Source organism: Peromyscus eremicus, chromosome 1 (assembly GCF_949786415.1).
Source record: "Peromyscus eremicus chromosome 1, PerEre_H2_v1, whole genome shotgun sequence".
In the NCBI taxonomy this organism is placed as follows: domain Eukaryota; kingdom Metazoa; phylum Chordata; class Mammalia; order Rodentia; family Cricetidae; genus Peromyscus; species Peromyscus eremicus.
Genome location: NC_081416.1, coordinates 38,055,179 through 38,078,803, shown reverse-complemented (window position 1 = coordinate 38,078,803; position 23,625 = coordinate 38,055,179). Strand labels below are relative to the sequence as shown.

At 45.7% G+C, this 23,625-nt stretch overlaps 1 protein-coding gene across 1 annotated transcript in view; it reads right to left on the bottom strand.

Moving 5' to 3' along the window:
• Entrep1 (endosomal transmembrane epsin interactor 1) overlaps positions 1–23,295 on the bottom strand; it is a 64,656-nt gene extending 41,361 nt beyond the window's left edge. The window contains exons 1-2 of the mRNA XM_059259572.1: positions 22,909–23,295; positions 11,047–11,103 (exon numbers count right to left, since the gene is read on the bottom strand). Coding sequence (XP_059115555.1) covers positions 11,047–11,103; positions 22,909–23,295 — 444 coding nt within the window. The remainder of the gene's footprint in view (positions 1–11,046; positions 11,104–22,908) is intronic.
• Positions 23,296–23,625: the final 330 nt, after the last annotated feature.

Below are 23,625 nucleotides of genomic sequence, written 5' to 3'. Positions count from 1 at the left end.
ATCAAGAAAATCCCTCCCCTGACTTGCCTACAGGCCAGTTTGAGGCATTTCCTCAGATGAGATTCCCTCTGCCCAAACGACCCTAGCTTGTGTCGAGTTGGTGCCACCCACATTTAGACTGTGTCCTCCCCCCGGAATTAATCCTCTGGAAACACTCTCACTGACACCCAAAGGTATACCTCAGTCTTCTAGGTGATTCTAAGCCCAGTTAAGTTGACAGTGAAGAGTACATATTGCATCCCCTGTTTAAAAGGCATTTTGTCACAGGAGTGGGTTTGAAACACAGACCAATAAAATATTTACAGACAGAGATAGATGACAAGTATATGGGAGTTAGTCTCAGAGAGGTAGTCTATCATGCCCAGAATTTCCCAACTAATTGGGGGACCCAGTACAGACCTGGATCCTCCAATAGCGTGAGGAATACCCACTAATCCACACAACCCTTTCTCATCACTAAAGGGCCCTAACAGCCCCCACCCTGGGCATCTTCATGGTGCAACGTCTTGCCATGACCACCCAAGAGCTCTTAAACTGCTTATCCAGCATATCCCACCTAAGCCAGGCACCCACAATGATACAGTCCAGTATCAGCACACCCCTGAGAACAGAGTTACCATAAATGCCCAGTATTTTTAAAAAGATCTGCATTTGAACTTTAATATATATAATAAAGTTAATATTAAATTCATGAGGGGAAAACAAAACACTGTCATGTACAGCCAGAGTTCTTAATTATGTTCTTAACAAGAGAAGCTAATTCAGCTTCCTAAGTAGAGAAGGCATTTCTTACAAGGCTATCAGGTAGCTCACAAAATCCACGGAAACCTGAGAGGGAGCCAAGGATACTGAGTGCTGGGACCTCTAACAAGGTCACACATGAAAACCAGGCCCCTTGGCACCAGCCCTGCACTCCTGCTGCCCTCCACACCCCCATGGATTCTAAAGTGCCCTGGATGCTCCACAGGAAACCCCAGCATGCATTCATTCCAAAGGGTGGTAGGGGCACATCCTCACCCACTGGTGCCAATGCTCAGAAGGGAAAGCGTGTAGCCTTGGAGAATCCACTACTGGAGGAGATGGTCCTGCTTCTCACAGGACTCACTAATATGGAGGCACCAAGTCTAGGATGCTGAAGATGCTGAGCAGCCAAGGACTAAACGAAGTATAACTCTGTGCGGCCTCCTCTCGCAATGTCTCCAGCATAATTCAGAAAGTAAGTCTTCCTTGTTCCATTCCCAATCTACTCCAGTTTCCTGAAAACCTTGTCAGAAAATGCCCGTGCAAATGCAAGCATTTAAACTGATTCCCCAAGTGGTTAATACTGTCAACTTGATAAGACCTAGAATCCCCTAGGAGACTGTGAGGCATCCTCTACACTAAGTTTATTATGATGGGAAGACCTCATCTAAAGGTAGGTGGCCCTTCCTATGGCTGCTTCCGTCAGCAGACAAAGGGGACCAGCTGCCTCAAGTTCCTGTGTCATCACTTCCCCAACATAATAAACGTACCCTGGAAATGTGAACCAAATAAACCCATCCCTCCTTACACTGCACTTGTCAGAGCGGCACAGTGGGGTGGGTCATTTGTTCTAGAAGGGGAAGAAGCCCCACACGACGGCACCCTCCATACTGTGTGTAACTCCTCACAGATCAATGAGTGACCTATGTTAAGATGTCCTCCAACCAGAGTTGTTTCTCTTCTTGTCCCAAGTCACCCAGAAGCTGCAGTAGTTTCCTCAAAGTCATTTCAGAACTTAATAATGATAGTCCAGGGGACCCTAGAAAGCCAGGACAAAGGACTGGAAGGAGCCTTCCTTTCATGCTCTTCAGCACCGACGGTGTGGTGCTACACACACACACACACACACACACACACACACACACACACACACACACACTGGCTGGCCGAGTTACACTTGAAGGGCAGTCAGGAATTCATATTCCAGGACCACCAGGTAGCTCTTATCAGAAAAGCCAAACTCCGGAAGCCTACCTACATTTTATCTTCCAACAACATTAGGTGTCTTTGCTAAACCAGAAAGGCAAATGGGGAAATGGGGTGGCTAGTGAAATCATCGGCTCATTTAATTAATATGAAAGATGTTACAAGCGGTTCTCGGTAGAATAAAAGCCCACAGACGTTCCTGTCCCTGAGTCAGCCAGTTGCTGTTTCAGACACTCCACCACTGAGCTACATCTCAATCCCTGCCCCTGAGCTGACCAGTTCCAGGTTGGGCTATCCATTTCTGACAATATTTTGAACATTACTAAAAACAACAAAAATAATTTAGCTGCTTTCTCTGGGTAATACTCGTTCCTCACAAGCAAGACTGTGAACCAATTATCCGCATATGTACCATGACTTAGAGCCGACATGCCAGGTTCTACATCTGGACCCTTCTCTGGCCAACTAGCCCACAGCTCTTCTGACACATCCAGTTTCTGGACAATCCCAGACCTTGGCTTGGAAAACCCATCTTCCAATAGGCCAGCCAGAGCCCAAGCTAGAACCCTAAAACTATCCACCTGTTCCCTCGTCCTTTCCGAGATCTGCTGTCAAGGAAGCATTTCTCCTTCTGAAGTAGACTGAAGGGACAAAGCTTTACGTGTGTGATCGATGGGCTCTCAGAGAATCAACCACAGTGTTCGAGACAAGCGGTTGTAGCAACACGGCTCTGCTCCCTGTCCCATGCAGCCGGCATAAAATCTTAGCTCTGTGTGTTTCAAACTTCAGGAGGCGTGTGACTATTTTCTGGTCTGGTAGCTAATGGACATGAGTATTTATAGCAGAATTTGATGGAGGCCTCCTTCTCGCTGGCTTAACAAAGAGGTTATCTCTAAGCTCCAGCGATGACCTGCTGCTATCAAACCCTGCCTGATCACTGGAACGCAGCCACACTGGCTTAGGTCACTTTGCAAAGCAGGCCACTGCCTGGACCTAGATTCCACCCAGAGAGTGACTGCAGGGCTCTTTATTTCTGAGGACCCAGGATCTTCCCCACGCACAGTTTCCAGGGGTGATCAGAGAAGGAAATCAAAGCTCTGTTGCCATCGCACCTGAACCCAGGTGCCTCGACCAAGCCTAAGTGTGTATGCAGTAACGCAGCAAAGCAAGAGGCCAGATCTTCTTGGAGGCTTCCTCAATGATGATTTTTTAAAAATATATAATAGGCTTGCCCTGCATTCCATTTACCATTTCAGTTTCAATATGCATTTATACCTTTTCTTCCTTATAATCCAAGGGGCAGTTGCATTCCCATTGTACAAATGAGAGAGAGGGCTGAGTCCGCCATTTCCTGGGCCACTAACTCGTTGAAAACGACAGGTCTGAGAGGCAAAAGTGCACCTTGTGCTGTCTGTGTTACTGTGGTCTGGCTCTTCAAGGTAGAAGGATCAAATGCCCACAGCTTTGTCAGTCCCGGACTTACAAGGAATTACACAGGCAAGAGTAAGAAAGCACCTTTTTACATTTAGATTTCATGCCCAAAAGAAGCCACTGTCAGCCCCAGGGAGAGGTCCACCATTTTGCTAACCTAGGAGGTTGTGAAACAGGCTAATGGGAAGAACATCCAAGTAGGATCAGAACATGGAGGTTCTTTCTAATAATGTATCCTCTGGCTAGGAAGTGGACAAGCCAGTCATCCATGAGCCACCGCTTCCTTTTCTACGAACCAAAGTGACATAACTGTCACGAGAATCTGTACGCTAGAGAACCTGGTAAATTCTCCTTTTTTAACTTATTCTTCTCTCATGTATTATATCCTGACCAGTTTCCCCTCCCAGCCCCTTCCCCCTCATGCTCTCTCCCCCAGATCCACTCTTCCTCCGGTTTCCTTCAGAAAAGAGCAGGCCTCCAGGGATATCAACCAAACATGGTACAATAAGTTACAATAAGACTAGTACATACCCTCATATCAAGGCTGGACGAGGCAACCCAAAGGGTCCCAAGAGCAGGCAAAAGAGTCAGAGACACCCCCACTTACCTGGTAAATTCTTAAGCATTATAGACATACAAGAATATACCATTAATAATTCTGAAGAGCAAGAACAACCTCTGCCCCCTGCCTCCTGTGTGTGTGTGTGTGTGTGTGTGTGTGTGTGTGTGTGTGTGTGTTATTGGACCTAGAGCCTAGAACCTAGTAGGCAAGCACTATACTATAAGTTATGCAGTTCTGCCTCAAACTTGTGATCTTCCTGCCTCAGTCCCCCAAGTAGCTGAGATTACAATTGAGCATCACTGTACCCAGGTATCCAGATACTTTTATGCCTTAAAAAACAGAGTGAGGTGTTAGGAATGCAACTCACTTTGTAGAATGCTTCCCTAGTATGCATGAAACCCAGGATTCAACGTCCAGTGCCAAATAAAGCCATGCATGGTGGCACACGCCTATAGTCCCAGAACCCAGAAAGTGGAGGCAGGAGGATCAGAAGTTTAAAGTCATCTTTAGATATATGATACTCTATCTCAAAATGACAACAAGAAAGAAAAAGGAAGGAAAGAAGGAAGAAAGGAAGAAAGAAAGAAAGGAAGGAAGGAAGGAAGGAAGGAAAGTGTATGATCACTGAATTACAACTTACACAAAGGGAGCTTATGATGGCCTGTTGAAATGCCCATCTGAAATTAAAATATCATCAAAATAACTAAGGAGGGTTCTGGGAATCTCTAATAGTACAGCATGAAGGACTCAAAATATTGTTCTGAATTAAGGCACCTATTTCACAGACACATCAATTAAGAGATCCCCCCACAGGTAGCTAATAATTAGTGGTAATGTGTCAGCATTAAATCCAGGTTTCATGCACTGTGAAATAATAAGGGCTCATTCTAAATTACGGGCAGCCACAAAGCGTACTTGAATGAACCAGCCTACCGCAGGGCCAAAGAGCCCCCAGAGCACGTCTAGTCTCATGTAGAGAATCCTCACTTGCATGTGATGGTTTGGATTCCACTTCCTCGTGACATTAGGAAAGATGACATGACTCTTTCTAGCTAACCAGTCGCAGAGGTTAGTCATCAGCCACTCTGAACAAGTACCGAAGCTCCCCATGATTCTCGCAACAGATGAAGGGCCATGGATCTCAAATGGCTTCGTGGAATAGAGCCCCCTCCCCAACCTAACTCACTGAGTGAATGAAGGGAGAAAAGAATGCTTTAAGCCATTTTGTTCTAACCACTACAATAATGAAGTTAGAGCAACTGAAGGGTCGTTGTTAAATAGTCATGCAGTTACCGTCTCTTATCCTTGACGTGAGGTATAATCTAGGGGACCTACAAGTGAGAACCAACTACATGGAACCTGCTGGGCATGGTGACACATGTCTTCAATCCCAGCACTCAGGAGGCAGAAGCAGGCAGATTTCTGTGAGTTCAAGGCCACCTAGTCTACATGGTGAGTTCCAGGCCACCAGGGTTAAATAATGAGATCTATTCAAATAAAATAAAATAACCACATGGGACCCAAGACATACGTACGTTTGTTTGTTTGTTTGTTTGTTTGTTAATGGGAGGCATGTCAAACATGCATGTGGAGGTCAGAGGACAACTTGCAAGACTACGTTCTATTCTTCTACCATATGAATCCTGGGGAATCTACCTCAGGTTGTCAGGATCCATCTCACCACCAAGGACCTTCTTTTGTAATGTTAAAGAACAGAACCTTTCTTTTTTTTTTTTTTTTTTTTTGGTTTTTCGAGACAGGGTTTCTCTGGGTAGCTTTGCGCCTTTCCTGGGACTCACTTGGTAGCCCAGGCTGGCCTCGAACTCACAGAGATCCGCCTGCCTCTGCCTCCCGAGTGCTGGGATTAAAGGCGTGCACCACCACTGCCCGGCTTAGAACAGAACCTTTCGTACACCAGTTTGAAGAGCATATGCATCCCGTCTACTCCAAACAGACAAGAAAGCAGCGACCGTTCCAATTACCACTTCCTAAGCAACCAAAACTATAGTCATCAGCTGGACTTCCAGAGTGCTGATTCTCACTAATATACCACCAAAGAACAACAGGTAATTAGGACAATTCCACTTACTAACTGAGGCACCTGCACAGGACAATTTTTGAGGCCGTTTCTAGAACACAGTCTGATTTTCAGACAACTACAAAACATTTTTGGTGACATCGAAAAAGAATAAACAGTAGAAAAAATAAGAATATACTTTAAACATAGAAAATGTTAGTCTTTTGTGGAAAATATTCAGCCTAGACGACTACACAAAGGCCCACGCTTGGCCCTAGTGACAATAACGAGTTCTTAAAAACCTATTTTCCAGTATTATTCTTGTCCTGAACATGGGAGCACTCTTCCAACATAAGAAGAGTGTTCAGTGAATGAAGTCCTGGGTTTTCATGCAAACCTGAGTTTGAAGGAACTGGGGCAAAGTGACCCTCTTTTGTTCAAGCTAATAAACAACCTGGAATAATCACAAGGACCATCACAGGGGAGGGTACACGAAAGAGCTGCTTCTTACAAAGGAACACTCACGTGTCCCAGGCTGGTGTGGACACAACTGAAAACGAGGACAGCTGGCCTCACAAGGCGCTGGACACGGGCCAACCTTGCCCCAACCCCCACACAGCCACAAAAGCATATGATCAAACTGGAACTGGCCCTAGAGATGGAGGGGGCAAGTGGGAAGGTTCCTGTCCTCACCTAACCGTCTCCTGGAGAGACAGATGGCAAACGCTAAGCAGCCGGTCCACAGGCTAAGCAGGCTGCCTCCACTGGTCTTGGGCCAGGTCACCACACTCAGTTCTGGAGTGTGGGAACTAGGCATTGGGGTAGCCAGTGCTCCTTGAGGTGTGACTGCTGAGCTGAGAGCCAGCGGAGAAGGCGGCAGCCAAGCACTGGGCCAGGGGAAGAAAGACCCATGGCAGACAGTGCCCAGTATGAGAACGAGAGCTAAAGCCAGGAGGTGCCAAACCTGGGCAGCTGAGACCAGATCTGCAAAACACTGCCCTAGCACGTGCACTGGACTATTCTTAAAATCCCAGCACTGGGGCTCAGAGGCAGGAGTATACAGAGAGCAAGGCCAGCCTCAGTTACATGTGAAGTTCAAGGCTAGCCTGGGCTGCATGAGACCCTGTCTTGAAAAAAACAACAACAAAAGGTGCCACTAGTTTCTCTCACAAAACCAGGCCTCTTCCCAACATTAGCCCTTGGCACATTCCAACACTCAGGAAGCAGGGGAGGAGGCTGGGCAAGAAAGGAAGGGAAGAAAGAGGGTCGGGGTAAAATATACAGCAAGGGAAGGGGTGGTAAATCCGCTCCTAGTATCCCAAAGTATCCCCTCAGTACAGAAGAAACTATGCTTCACAAAGGTCAGGAGTTGTATGGCTCACAGGAGGAGCCAGGAGTACTTCCAGGCACATGTGACTGGCACTTCCGGTTTCTTTCTGCACACGTTGTTTTTATTTCTTAACATAATGTATTTAATGCAGGTTATTATAGGGGTATGTGTGTGTGTCCAGTTGCTTTTTTTGGTAGAGGCTTTTTTAAAAGATTCTATTTTATTAAGTGTGTGTGTGTGTGTGTGTGTGTGTGTGCGCGTGCGCGCGCGTGTGCATCTCTGTGTGGGTACATGCATGTGTGTGATGTGTGTGTGGTGGGAGGGGTTGCCTGCAGAGACCAGAAGAGGATATTAGATTATCCCCTAAAGCTGCTGTTACAGGCAGCTCTGAGCCACCTGGTGTGGGTGCTGGGAACGGAAGTTGAGTCTTCTGTAAGAAACACTAAGCCATCTCTAAGCCACTGGTTACCTTTATGAGAGGAAGTCTTGCTATGTAGTGTAGACAGGCCTTGAACTCTCCACAGTTCTGCCTCAGCCTCCTAAGTGCTGGTAATACAGGCATGCATTACCACACCTGCCTATAACATTATATTACTAAAATTCATGTAAAACGGGGTTTTCATGTAGCATAGTGACTGAGACCCAATTTATTGGCTGACAGACTCAGCCTTGCCTAGTACAAGTCCTAAAAAAGGATCATTTATTATAAGTTAATATTGATTAACATTTTACAGTTGGCCTAGTTTGCTTGTTTCTGTGACAAAATGCTGACCAAAACCAACTCGGGAAGGAAAGGATTTATTTCAGCTTATTCCTCTCAGGTCACACCCCATCCCCGAGGGAAGTCAGGGCAGGAACCTGGAGGCAGGAATTGGAGCAGAGGCCATGAAGGAACACTGCTAACTGGTTTGCTCCTCATGTCGTGCTAAGTCTGCTTTCTACAACCAAGGACCACCTGCCTAGGGGTGGCACCGGCCACAGTGAGCTCCCTCACCAATCATCAATCAAGGAAATGCCCCACAGACATGCTCATGGGGCAATCTGATGGGGGCATCTTCTCAAAGTTCGCTCTTTCCAGATGCCACTTGTTTGTATCCAGTTGACAAAAGCTAACCAGCACCGTGACAATCTCTACGCGATCTTCTACCACTACAATATAAAATTTCAAATGCCCAACTATAGGGCAAAAATGAATGATGCAATGAAATATAATAGAAGGCTGTTTAGAAATAATGGTTGACACTTGGAGAAACAATATTAACTAATACTAACTCATAGTAAACTGAAAGGCAGGACATAAGAGTATGTACACACTGGTTACAACTGTTTTGGGTGTTATGCATGTTGTACGTTCCATGTGTGGTGTGTGTGTGGTACATATATGTGAATGTCAGTGCATGTGTTCACGTATATGCATATGGAAGCTGCAGCAGGACAGTACGGTCTTCCTCTATTACTCTCTGCCATAATGCCTTGACCAGGGCCTGTCGCTGAGCAGGAAGATCATCATTTTGGCAAGGCTGCCTGGCCAATGAATTCACAGGCTCTGCCTACATCTGCCCCGCAACGTGGGGTTATAGACATGCATAGCCAGGCCCAGCTTTTGTATGTGGGTATTAGATATTCAAAGACAGACAGATCTTCAGGCCAACTCCCAGACCTACACACTGGGTACAACTTTACAACAAACCATAGATTTTTTTTTTTTTTTTTGAGCAATGATGAAAAAAGTAGAGTAAAAAGCAGTTAAGGAAAATGACTTTTATTAAGGTCATTTTCACCTACACTTGTTAGTGCTCAATAATGAATATATAAGCCACCTTTCCAAATGATAGCAATTCAAGAATAAATGCCTTCAAGTGTGGGCTTTCTTGAACTCTATTTAGAATGCATGCTCATATTCTTTTTATTATTTGGAATTTTTAGAATACAAATATCAGGAGAGTTTTTTTTTTTTTTTAATCTTCATTCACTTTAAAGACTTGAGTATTTTAATGCTGACCAAATAACAAACAATACCGCAAAGGTCATTCCTCTAGCCAAATACAAACACAGAACACCATCCATCCAAAAATTTCCTGCAGCAACTAATCCCAGACAGCTGCAGCAAAACACACCTCAGCTATGAGCCGTGGCCTCATCCACCACCTCCTTCCCTCCTGTCCTGCTGCCCAACATATTGAACACTACACTGACAACTTACTCCTTCCAATATTTTAAAGGTGTTTCACTAAATGTAATGAATGATGGAGCTACAAAATGTTGCCTATGTGAACTGAGGAGCTGAAAACATGTTGGATGGAGGTCAAGATTCTCAAAGCAGTGTAGAGACTTGTGACTGACACATGTATTCTACATTCTACATGGCTGTTTCGCCATGTCCTGGAAGTGGCTTCCCATAACCTACCCTGGAGGACTCTTGGGGTTGGAAAGAGTCAGTAGAATGCTTGTTCTCCAAGCACGAGGACCTGAGTTTGGTCCCAATGCTGATGCGATGGCATGTGCCGGGAAAGGAAGGCCCTCATTGACCAGCCACTCTAGCCTAATTGGGTAGCTCCAGGTTCGGCGAGAGACACAGTCTCAAAGGAGACAAGAGTTCTTGAGGGTGCCACCAAGGTTGTCTTTAGCCTCCACCCACGCACACACACATAAAACAAATCAATTTTAAAAATGACTTCTGGAAAGAATTAAACCCTATATCAGGAGATAGGAAAGAAAAGGAAGAAAAAAGCTACCATGTGTAATACACTTTTAAATACTCTTCAATGGAAGTCGATTTCCTAAACTCTCTTTTGAACTTGGCAGTGACACAGACTTCACTGCTATTTATCTGTTTCTTGTCATCTTCTCCTAATCAAACTCCCACACCAGGTAAAAACAAAGGGCAAAGACGCAGATTGTTTGCATCGCCATTGGACACTGGACAGTGGTTCATTTTGGAACATTAATTTCAGCTCTACCACAGCAAAAGAAGGACAAAGTCATCAGTCAATGTCTGCAATATTAAGAAAATTAATATTTGTGGGCTAAAGAGACAATGTAGCAAATCTCAGAAACAAAATTATGACACTGTCCAACCAAATTATCCTAACAATAAAAAGTTATATATTTGTATTCATTATATCATTTCCTCCACTTTTTTATCCATAGTGTACAGACATGTGTGTGTGTGTGTGTGTGTGTATGCGCACACACGTGCATGTGTGCACTCACACCTGTGCACACGCTTGTAGAAACCAGAGGAGGGTGTCAGGTGTCCTCTTCCATCATTATCCACCTTATATTTTGAACTGCTCCTCATGCTCATCATTCCAACTAATCCAACCAGCCATCTATCACCCAGGATCCACCTATCTCCAGCCCTCAATGATGGAGTTATAGGTATACATGGCCATAACCAGCTCTTGTGTGTTGTTGAGGATCTGAACTCAGGTCTTCTTCCTTACAAACCAAGCACTCTTTCCCACTAAGCCATCTCCTTAGCCCTAAACAGATTGTTTTTCAATTGTATCTTCAGAACGAATTTAATTCTGGAACAAGAAATATATGTATAACTCTAGATTTATACAGAGCTTAGAGAAAATCATAAACCATCGAGATTATCATCTTTCATCATCATCATTATTACAGGAATATTTACTTCTAAAGTATCTACTGTCAACTTATTTTTTAATGAACAAGGCCATTTAAGAATTTCAACAGTTTACTCAAATGTACTTCATATTTTATGAAGAATAATGTCATATGATCTGTACATACCAGGAGTATCATAGGCCTTTTCCAAGTTGTCAATCCAATGATTCCAGAGAGTATCACCTGTGAGGATAAATACATCATCAGCCCAGAAAACGCTAGTTAAACATTTCCCATTCTTGTTGATTATATAAGCCACAGCAAATCACTCTGGACTGTCTTATAGATCTACAAAGTATGTTTACTGGCTGTGATGATTTGAAAAAAAAAAAATAGCCCCCAAAGGGCACTATTAGGAGGAGGTGTGGCTTTGTTGTATTAGGGATGGCCTTGTTGGAGGAAGTGTGTCATTGTGGAGGTAGGCTTTGAGGTCTCATATATACTCAAGCCACACCCAGTGTCTCAGACCACTTCCTGTTGCCTGTGAGTCACGATGTAAGAACTCTCCGCTTCTTTTCTAGTACCATGTCTACCTGCATGCTGCCATGTCCTACCATGACAATAATGGACTAAACCTCTGAACTGTGAGTGAGCCACCACAGTTAAATGCTTTTCCTTTATAAGAGTTACTGTGGTCATGGTGTGTAGCAGGAATCTTAAAAGTTCTTAATAAAAACAAACCTGGGGCCAGGTATTAGGGTGAATGCTGGAAGATCAGAGAAGCAGAATAAGCCACAGCTAACCTCACCTCGCTAGTTCCTCAGCTGATCCTGTTTCCTCAGACTGGAAGCCTCTGAGTCTTCATCCTAATAGGTCTCAGCTGAACTGTGCTGCTCAAAAGCCTAAAAGCTTAACCAGCCCAATGCTGCTAGTTTCTGGACTTCACACCTTATATACCTTTCTGCTTTCTGCCATCCTCCCTGGGATTAAAGGCTCGCTTTCTGGGATTAAAGGCATGAGTCACCATGCCTGGCTATTGCCAGTGTGGCCTTGAACTCACAGAGATCCATGCCTCCAGAAGGCCAGGATTAAAGGTGTGAGTGCCACCATTTTCTAGCCTCTGTATCTAGTGGCTGTTCCATTCTCTGACCCCAGATAAGTTTATTACGGTGCATAATATTTTGGGGAACACAATACCACCACAATGGTGTCCCCTCATGGCAACAGAAACCCTAACTAAGACACAGACTGTGTGTGCTTTCTAATTGTGTGAGTAAAAATCCGTATCTCGGACCAAGTTCCATATACCCAGTCTGCTGTCAGAGTCAGTCTGTGACGTACACAAGTATCTGCATGGGACAGGTTAACTCCTAAACAGCAGACAAAAACCTTGAGGGTATCTCCTAGCCCAAGTTTAAAACCTCAGTTCCACATTCCCCAGACCCCCTCATTACATTTCCCTTCCAAGCACCCCTGCCCTTCCTTGGTCATCCAGGCTAGACATTCCTGGACTTCATGCTATGCCTTCTTTCCTGCAGTACCCATTCCTCTTGATGACCCTCCTAGCTGCCTGGGAACTCATAGCCATCCAACAAACCCCTGCTTGTCACCTCCTCTGAGAAGCCTTCAGTAATCTCATCACCCCACATGCCTGCCTTGTACAGATCAACTTCTTTCCCTTAAAAAAAAAAAAATCCCGATTATGGGCTAGAAAGATATCTCACAATTAAGAGCACTTGCTACTCTTGCAGAGAACTGGAGTTCAGTTTCCTGCACCCATATCAGGCAATGTGGCACCCACATGCACATACAACAGACAGACACGCAGAGACACATACACATCTTTTTCCTCTTCTTTTTAAGAAAACTCTGGTCATCATTTGAGAGGTGCACCTCTGCACCTCTACCATGAGCTCCTGTCCTATCTCTGAATCCCTGGCTCCTAGGGTAGTGCTTGTTACATGATTATCAACAAATGACTGTCCCTGAGCATTTACTCCACAAAGAGGAACTATGGAGAGAAAGCTCTTGTATTGCACAACAAGGCTTCAATAAAAAAAACACACTAAAATTCTTGGAAAAGAAGAAGCAGAATGTTGCCAAAACACAGACTGGAAACCGCCACAGCCTTTTGGACGGCACAGTTCACTAAGTCACTGGAAGAATCAAAGTAATCCTCGGGACACCCTGAGGCCTCTTGAGTAAGTACACTTGCCCTGTATACTATAGGGTGTGTCCACCAAGTGCAGCTATGAGGAGTTTCTTCATGGAACATCTCCCTTACCCAGTCCCTCCCATGCACACACCCACAATTGCTGTTTATTAACTACACATCAGGCAAGAGTGTTCAGATCAAACACACAGGTTCACCTACAATACCCCATCTCAAGACTGAAGCAGCCATAGCGCCACAGCAGTGAGGAAGACCACCTCCCTCTTATTCCCCCAGGGTACTCTCGAGCAGCGAGAAATGAGGAATTTGTAGAGAGAAGGACAGAGGAGAGAGACAGAAAACACAGGACAGCCTCAGGAGGGCCTGGGTCCAAACCCACCAGCCCCTTCTGTCTCTACTAAAGGGCTTTTTAAAGGAATGCCAAGGGGCAGAGCAAAAGACACCCCCCCCACCTCCCACCCCCGGCACAGCCAAGTGCAGACCATCCCAGACACCTGGTGACCATGAACATGGTCCAGCCATCCCCTAATGCAGCCCTGCTGGGTAAAAACCTTGTGGACTCCCACACACCAGCAGGAGACAAAACGCACTCATATAACCTTGACCCAGAAGCCCATATGTGCAGGCAGGTAATGGTTTCTTTCTAACCCATTCTATCCTGGAAGTTCCATGAATTTCAATAGGATTCCCCTTGCCTTCATTCCTACTGTGTGGGCTGTGTTGAGTCTCCGCATTAGAATGGGGGCTCCTGAAACCCAGGGCTCTCGCCTCCTGCTCAGATTCAAAAGAGTCAGCCATGTGACCTTGGCTAAGTCTCCTCATTGTCTCCAGCCCTGACTCTGGTCTCCTGTGAGATGTTAAGTGAAAGAAATCACCTCTGGGTCTCTTCCAGCGCAAAAGATTAACACTGAGCTGGATGTAGTGGTACATACATATAATACTTAGGATGCTGAGGCAGGAGGATCACAAATTTGAAGTCAGCCTGTTCTCACACACACACACACACACACACACACACACACACACACACACACCAGATTCCTCAGAAAACCTGATATCCAGTGAGTATATGAGCACACACCCATGTGCCCATGAACACATGTTGTTGTGTGTGCATGTGCATGCATGCGCTGTGTGGGCACACTTGTTCATGCACGCACACATACAGACATCTGCATGTATGTCCTTGTGTGTGTGTGTCTGCCTCCTCACCCTGCTGGGACTGGACTTTGCTGAGGAAATGCAAACTCTTTTTGTGTGAAAACATGACTGAAGACTTCCCTGCCCTTGAGGAAACCGCAAACCGCCCACTTCAGTACAAAAGAACTATAATTTGAATTATTCATCAATGTTTGTTATTTGTGTCACTGTCTCATAATACCCTGCGGTCCAGCTTTCAGGAACATTCTCTTTTTTCCCATTAAAACAGTATTATTAAGATGAAGTGTCCAGCTCAGGACATAAAAGCCTATAAAACAATTATGTGTCTGAGCTACACTTTCCATTAATGTAACAGTCTCAGCGTCCCACCTCCTCCATGCTCACAAGTTAGTACATTAAATGTATTTTATATAAGCACACATCTCTAAATTCTTACTGCTATATGCCAACGGCATGTGTGTATGTAGATATATATGCACAAGGGTGTGATTTCCACAAAATCATCACGACAGATTTGCTTTGCTTTGTTTGTTTGTTTGTTTGAGACAGGGTTTCTGTGTGTAGCCCTGGCTGTCCTGGAACTCACTCTCTAGACCAGGCTGGCCTCGAACTCACATAGCTCCACCTGCCTTTGCCTTCTGAGTACTGGGATTAAAGGCATGCACCACCACTGCCTGGTTTACATTTGATTTTTCTGATCTCAGAAAGTACTTCATTGGAATCTTGCCAAGTCCGCTGAAATCGCTGTAATTCATTTCAGAATGATAACTGTCTGTATAGCCTTCCATCGTGCATCAGTGTCTAATGTATTCAATCATTTCCACATTTGTGGGCATTCACTCTAGTCCCAGCTTTTTATTCTTGTAAACAATACAGCCATAAACACTCATGTGTTTTGTGAGTATATATTTAAAGACACACGCTTTTATTCCTGTTGGACAAAGTCTCAAGAAAGGGGTGGCTAAGTGGAACGTTATTTTTATTTTTTAATTCTCATAGATCCTCATAGATAGATGTCTTTTCCAATGAAGGCCTTCTGAGACAAAGAACCATGCTGCCTTTCTGCCTTTGGAAGTGGTGTTTTGTCTACATAGTAGCCACTGCAGGAAAATATGAATAAAACACCTGATATGTAAGGAATATCAACAACCTCACAATGTATTTGGCAGAGATATTAAGATATATTTGCTGGAGAGAAAAACAAAGCTTATAGGGCAATATTGAATACAGACCCAAATAAATCAAGACACACCCAGGCCATGGGTTAGAATGCACTCTGTTTAAAGGCATGGCAGCCACTTGAATTCTGAATCAGATTCAGAGCACAGCTGGCAAGCTTGTGTGAACCACATTCCTTACCAGGTGGTGGAAAGTAAGTTCAGTCAGGCCTGGCAGAGGTGATTTCCATCCCCAGTACTTCAGAAGGCTCAGGCCTGCGTCTCACAGGTTCAAGGCCCACCTGGGCTACAGAGTAGCTTCGAGACCAGCAGGACAAGGCAGTGAAGTTCTATTTCAAAACAAATAGGAAAAAGAAGGCTGGGGATACACTGAGTGGCTCAATCCCCAGTACTAGGGAGCGGAAATAAAACTGCACCCCAGTTCCAGGTGGAAGTTGCATCTGCAGCCCGTCCTGAACCCGCAACAAACCCACGCCCTGTTGACTTTCACCCAGTAGCCCTGTTCTTTTCCAACCCGGTGAATCCCAAGGCATTTGGAGAACACTGTGATGGGGGAGGGGTGAAGGGCAAACAGGAAGCAGGAAGAGAGAGTGAGAAGCCTTCCGGAATGGTGGCAGGAACTGAGGCTCTGCGCTGAGGCTGAATTCTTTAAAAGTGCTCAAGACTCAAGGAATGGATGCTTGTGCTTCCTGTCATCCAAGCATGGCATTGTGGAAGACAAGGAGAGAGAGGCAGAGGATGCTAGGCTCTGCCTCCCTCTGGGGCAGCAGTAGCTGGGCTCTGTCAGGAGGTGGGAAGTCCCTTAGGAATGACCTTTCATGGCTTCTACTACACCACAATGCTACTACTGACTAAACCATCTATGCCGTGAAGGCCTGTGCCTGGGAAAACTCATCAAATGCCACAGGCAGCTTCCAGAAGGCACTTGGTTATGGCAAGAGTCAATGAATGAATGAATGAATGAATGAATGGACAAACAAATGAATGGAGACCAGGAATAGAAGATGAGCTTGCTTAAGGATGACTACATAAGCCTGAACACATATCCACTCCCTGGGCTTCCTGAAAGGACGATGCCATCAGCATTCTTCCATCGGGCACAAGATGCAACGTGCCCTGAATGTGCATGTAAGAACCTACGGTGAACGCCAAACCATCTCCAGATAATTATAATCGGGGTCATTATCGTTTCTGTTCCGCTCCTTGTAAAATCCTTCCTTGTGGCTCATGGGAACAAAACAGATCTTTCCTCTTCCTGATAATGCAGAGGAAGCATGCGTCTGAGGTAGAGCAGCTCGGAGTCAGTGTGACCCACCATGTGCGGCTAATGCCCTTAATTTTCCAGCTTAAAAACCAATCATTAAAATCAAAGGCTTATACTTCTACTGCCCTATTTTCCCTGACTAATCCACAAATATGCCTTAGGGCAAAAATGTTCCGGCTCATTTGTCAAAACCTGCTGGATCTAAACACAGATGTTTAAAAGCCATGTTGCAAATGCCCTGTGTTTATCTTTTAACTAGGCAGAAAATAATTTATCAGACTTCCCAACGACCGATCTTTCCCTATAACTGAAAAAGTGTGTGTGTGTGTGTGTGTGTGTGTGTGTGTGTGTGTGTGAAAGAGAGAGAGAGAGAGAGAGAGAGAGGTTCTTCCCTTTTTATAGCATTTATAGCATTGAGTAAGTGAGCAAAATTCCCACAACAGGTACTATAGACAGCCTATTTACTTTACTTTGATTATATAGTTATTTATTGCCTTGGTGTTCGAAAATATGCACAGTATCTAGTATGTGCCAGGCCCAGGAGCCAAGCCTTTTCCCACATGTTCTCTTATATGAAAAATCAGTCCTGAGGTAAGAGTATTCTGCCCATTTTACAGATGAGATCGCTACTCATGGCAAGAACCTATAAGTGAGATTCTGCTGTCCTGTAAAACAAAGGACTGAAGAAAGTCAATAAATTTCACTCCAAATACTATCTTCAAAATGTCCCTTAAATATTTGATTTACTTGATAGGAAATATATATATATATATATATATATATATATATATATATATATAGTTGAACTGGTAGAAAAGTACAATCTAATGGACATGACAGAAAATATATATTCACTGTTGTTTAACTAGCAGTAACTTCAGGGCTTTTATATCGGTTTCTTCCCTGGCCAGTCTTTTTTTTTTTTTTTTTTTTTTTTTGCTTAGTCATAATGATTTTTTAAATAGGTTTTCCTCAATGATTCTTTATGTGAAATTGGAATCTTGCCATCGCATCGCGGATTCAAGAGAGGGATGAGAAGAGTTCCCCTTACTGACTTAGAGGAAAACGAACGTCCAGACAGCATGCAAACTGGGCTCCCCGGGAAGAACTGCACAGGGCCAACTCTGTGCCTCAGGTCTGAAACTGCTCCCAGGGATCACACATGGCATCAAAGCTGGGGATTTTGTTTTTCAAAAATCAGAAGGGCAAACCAATGCAACTTTCTCTACTCTTTCATTAAATGGCACTCAGTGTGGTGGGCGCCATCTCCCAAAATCCCAATGGGATCAAAATAATATTAACTAAACACACGCCTAAACCAGGACAACACAACCTGAACACAGACATCAGATCTTCCCTCGGCCACTCACCAACTATAGGCTGTGTTTCAAGAAACTGGCTAATCCCTTGGCACCACACACTCTGGGCATAATAGTCATTAACCAAGGTTGGCAAGGGAGAAATGATCACAGAACGCTCAGGTGAAAAAGATCTGAATGCAGTTTTTTGTTGTTTTTTTTTCTGAGACAGCATCCAACGTAGCACAGGTGAGCCTCAAGCGGCTAAGCCAGGGACAGACTGGAAGTCCGCATCTGCCAATGTCCAGCTCATGAGTGGAAACTGAATTACGTGACAGACCGGTGTGCCGCCACCAGCCCTGTTTAGGCAGTGCTGGGGACTGAACCCAGGGTCTCTGGTGCGCTAGGTTGGTGCTCTACCCACTGAGCTACATCAACAGAAGTCAAATTAAAAAAAAAAAGATTACATTAGGGGGCCACTGAGATGGCTCAGCAGGTAAAGGCACTTGCCACTAAGTCTTACAAACTAAGTTCAATTCCTGGGACCCACAGAGTAGAAGGAGAACTAATTCCTGCAAGTTGTTCTCTGACATACTCCCTCCCTACCCCTCTTTAAATAAAGAAATGTAGTTTAAAAAAAATAAAGATTATATTAAAACAGTCCCTTCCCATTGCTGAAATATTATTTCAAGAGTGCAGGGAAGGTTGCTTATAGGACTTAATTAGTAAATGTATTTGCAAACAGCTGACGGCTCCTCAGGGTTCGGACAAGTGGGAGAAACCTCGGTTCTGAGCAACACCCCTCCCAGAGGTAAACATGGAGGAACATCCCTGAAATGTGCTGTTTTCAAGTGAGTGAGCGTCCTTTGAACCTACTGCTGCATCAAACACAAAACATTTTTACAAAAACCAAACTAAGGTTTGCCAGTTTCAGTGACGAACTGTGAAGGGCTGCGGCCAGTCACAGTTTGAGAGCAGGAGATTTCACTCCAGCGCTCACATGTGGATCTCAAGTAGCATTAGACTGGTTGGCCACTTCCTCTTAAGACCAGGCCATATACAAATCAAACTGCTGGGTGGGCCCGGGATGTAGCTCAGGGCTAAAGCTCTTCTTGCCTTTGGCCCTGCGTTCAGTCCCCAGATCTGCAAAAGTGAAGGGAAGAGGGAAAGGGGGAAGGGAGGGAGCAAGGGAGAAACTGAGTGAAAATAATCACAGTATGCCTGCACAAGGACATTTCACATCACAATGCACGGGAATGGGTTATTGCTAAACTGGATGAGCCTTGAAACTACCCTAATTAAAAGAAGTTATTCATCCTTAAAGACCATATATTGTATGATCCCATGTGTATGAACATACATATGAATATATGAGTGTGTATATATATGTGAATATATATGAGTATATATGAGAATATATAGATCTAAAATGTGCAGGATAGAAGTAATCTGCAGGGCCACAACATAGGAAAATGGGTGGTACCTGGGCAGGAGGTGGAGAGGAGGAGAGAAAGAAGATCTGGTGGTTTTGAGAATTTCCTAAAACTCATTTTAGTGATGGCCAGGCAGCAATGAATGCCCTGGAAACTACCAGGTGGTTGGTTCTCTTTACATGCGGGGCTACAATTCAGTACAGCTGGGTTCTTTGGTTTTGTTCTCATTTTTCTAGTCCTCAAGTCACAGTTGTTCATCATTTTCCACGAAACCTTCGTTCAGCCATCCGAGTTTGTTGTCACGTGTCAGAGAACATACATTGGAATGTTTAATGGCTGAACCTACATATCTGTAATTGGCCTGGGTGTGCTAAGAGGAGGGGGTGTCAGATAACCTACACATCTGTAATTGGCCTGAGTGTGCTAAGAGGAGGGGGTGTCAGATACTCAGATGTTGCTAGCTCCTGTGGCTGGTGATGGGCCAACCCACAGGGACATTACATTCTCCTTTCTACATGTGTTAAAACTTTAATTTTTTTCATAATGAAATGTTGAAAGTGGAAAGGAGTCTTAGGACTTCCGGGTCACTTGTATGAACCCTGTGTGTGTGTGTGTGTGTGTGTGTGTGTGTATGTGTGTGTGTACTCTGTCTAAAAATACACACATTGAAATATTTACACATGAAATTAAAATGATATAATACTGAGATTTTCCAATAATATGGGAATTTTAATCTGCTAAATGGACTGGGAGTAAGAAGGACCTAATTCCTGCTTAACATCTCCTTGCTCTGGCATCTATCAGCACACACAGGACCAGTGACAAAGCCTAGGAGGAGGGTCAGATGATACCACTGTTCTAGTAGCCGGGGAGTAGCTGTGGTTTTGTTATACGGTATGTGCCTAAGCCTAACTTTTCTCCTAATACAGGATTTTTGTTTTAAGAGCTCCCTCACCTACGTGAGTTTAAAACATGATATAAGTGTAGTATTTTTCTTCCTGAAACACCAAGAGAATCATGGAATCTAAGGACATCTACTTAAACCCTATTTACTTGTTCTGAAGACACAGTTAATATTCATTGGTTCTGTTGCCCCTTTACAAATTCTGAAGTCAGCCTTAGGAACAGGTCACACACATACACAGAATAAGTGACAGTTACAGGTCTGAATACTGACCTGGGGCCCAGGGTAGACTTTGACATACAAAAGAGAACCTCTCACGTCCCAGTCCTAGATTCCTTCTCGGGTCTGATTAGCTCGTTCCTGAGGGCAAGCCTGGCCAGTGAACCCAAGGCACCACCCTGCATGTTCTGTTTTGTGGGCTTTGTTTCCCATTTCATCAAACCCCATTGCAGCTCCGGTGACATCTAAGTGCATTTCCTCACCTCTGAGATGATTTATAATTGCAAAGTGATTTCAGATTTTAATTTTAGAAAAGGAAAAGCCATGTTTTGTGTGTGTGTGTGTGTGTGTGTGTGTGTGTGTGTGTGTGTGTACAGGTTATATGTGTAGTGTATGTACTCGTTAGTATGTCTGCATGTGTGTGGTGACAGAGAATGACACTAGGCACACTCTCCACCTTATTTCCCTTGTTGAGACTGGGTGTCCCATCAGTTTGGCTAGGCTGACTGACCAATGACCTTCAGGGATCCACTTGTGTCCACTTTCCCTCAACCCCACCCTAGGCACTAGGGTTACAGTCTCCCCTCTCCCCACACCTAGCTTTTGGGTAGGTTCTAGGGATCCAAACTCAAGCGCCCATGCTTATACATCAGGCGCTTTACTGATGGAACTGTATCCCTAGCACCCACCACAAATCTTTTTAATAAACGAGTTGTCTTGAGAGAACAACGGATTATGATTTTACAAAGAGTAAATCCATAAAATACATATAAGATTCTGGTCCACGGTACTTAGAGGAAAGAAAAGCAGCCACCATTTGGATGGCTAGCTTGGTGGGTAGGGGGGCGGGATTATTATTCTCATCCCTACTCTATTTAGAGTACCCATTTCAAGGTTTTCCAGAACACTCACGAGACAGTGGCAGAGCCCAGGGACAGGACTCTACAGGGTGGTACTCTGTCAACATAAATTGTGACCTTCACTCATTATAGCATGAAAGGACTGGGGTCCCAACAGAACCACTTAGCAAAGGTGTCTGAAAGAAAAGTAGATTGCCGGGTGATGCTGGCGTACATCTCTAATCCCAGCACTCAGGAGGCAGAAGCAGAGGCAGGCAGATCTCTGTGAGTGTGAGGCCAGCCTGGTCTACAGAGTGAGTCTCAAGACAGTCAAAATACACAGAGAAACCCTGTCTCAAAATGGAAAAAAAAAAAAAAAAAAAAAGAGTAGATTGAGACTGGGTGATACAAAATTCTGAGTTAGGCCAGAGAAACAGAAACCTTATGTCTTTAATGTTCTTATTCAAACAATTACTCTAGGTTCAATAAGTTCTCCCACATTTTTTTTTTAATTTGAATTTGGTCTTGACTCTGATATGCTTTGACCAGCAGAGCATGAAATGTACACTCACTGCAGTTGGTAGAAAAAGCTATGGACACTGTCGGGCTTTCGGAGTGCACTCGTTCACAGAAAGGTCATTTGTTTTACTCATCCACCACAAGCATTGCACAAGGACCTGTTTCCAAGTCGCTCGGCCCCGGGGGCAAACCTCCAGAGGTTGGATGCCTTGAAAGTTGTGACATAGTTAGGAGGCAGGAATGAGTAGCCACCCGGTCTACAGATCTTGCTCACTGGCAGCCGCTTTTCTCAGAGACCAGGCTTCCCTGTGCCTCATTGGCCGAGGAGGCAGGACCGGGTGCCAGGGCAGGGCAGACATCCCCAGCTAGCTGCCCCACACTTCTGGAGTGCTGGTGAGTGCATCCATAATGACAGGTTCTGTTTCTTGAGCACCCACTTCTGCAGGGCAGCCTTGGTGGCTCCAGGAAGCCACCCAGGGTTTGAGCCCTCCTTTAATGACAGGTATAAGTCACCAGTCACACACAACCTCTTATTACCTCTGAGCTCCTCAGGGTGCAGTCACCCAACACCAGATACGCTCTCATTTATCTGTGTTTTAATGAAGAATAAAACCAAGTCAATAACCTCCCCCTCTTCAATCTGTCACTTTGTCCAGAAGTACCCCACCCTGTACGGGTATTGTTGGTGTATCGGTGAGGAAAACACACCAAAACCCCTGCCCTGCGGGAGTTTACTTTGCCAATGTAGTACAAGTATTCAGTGGCCAAAAAAGTTTTAAATTGTTTTTCTCCCATCCTCATGCCAATCTCTCAAAGAGCTTAATATTGTGCTTAATGTTAACTTGACTGGAAACAAAATCCTTAGCGTGCAAGGAACAGATCCTGCCCAGGTGCAATCCAATTCTCCCTTGAACTTGACTACCTCCCAACACTTTTCCCCCACTCACCGCCGCCAAACACTTTAGGTAGCTTGAGCGTCTACGCTCCCCAACTGAGGTCAAACAAAAACAACCCACTGCCGGGAGGGTGGGCCCCCAGCAGAGAGGCGCACAGTACTCACCGAGGAGCCGGCCCAGAACGGGCATGAGTTCTTCACCTGCGGCGAGCTGCTCAGCGACAGTGCCCCGAAGCTGAGCGCCACCATGCAGCAGCCTAGAATCAGCTGCAGCAGCCCGAGCGACAGCAGCGGGCGAGCCGGCAGCAGCGCGGAGCCGGGCGCGGCGGGGCGGCGGGACGCGAGCGCGGGCGGCGGGGCCAGCACAGCCGCGGGGGCGCAGCGGGGCCGGGCTGGAGGCTGCAGAGCGCCCCGGGGCCAGCGCGGCCGCAGCGGGGGCAGTGGCGGCTCCTGGGCGGCGGCGGTCGCTGCGCCAGGACCCCCGGCCTGAGGTCCGCCCGACAGCCCCGCCACTGGGCAGCAGGAACCCGGGAGCACCACGGGTAGAGACATGGGCGCACGGCGGGCGGGTGGCGCAGCGGAGCGGAGGGTGCGGCGCACCGGGCACCCGCGCCGGCGCCGCGCAGGACGGACTGCGCACGGCCCAACCACTTGCTGCCTCTGCCCTCGCCGGCCGCGCCCACCTGCCCCGCGGGGCCCGCCCCCCGCCGTCCCCTCTCGGTCACCCACGGTGACAAGTGCGCCGCCGCCTTGGGGTCACCGGGGAAAGGCGTCAGGGAACGGCGGGGCCCCGCAGCCAGCGGCCCACCGTTCGGAGTCTGTCCCCAACAGCGGCGCCAAGGGAAGCGTCGTCGACCTGGGTCCTTTCGAGGGTCGTCCTGA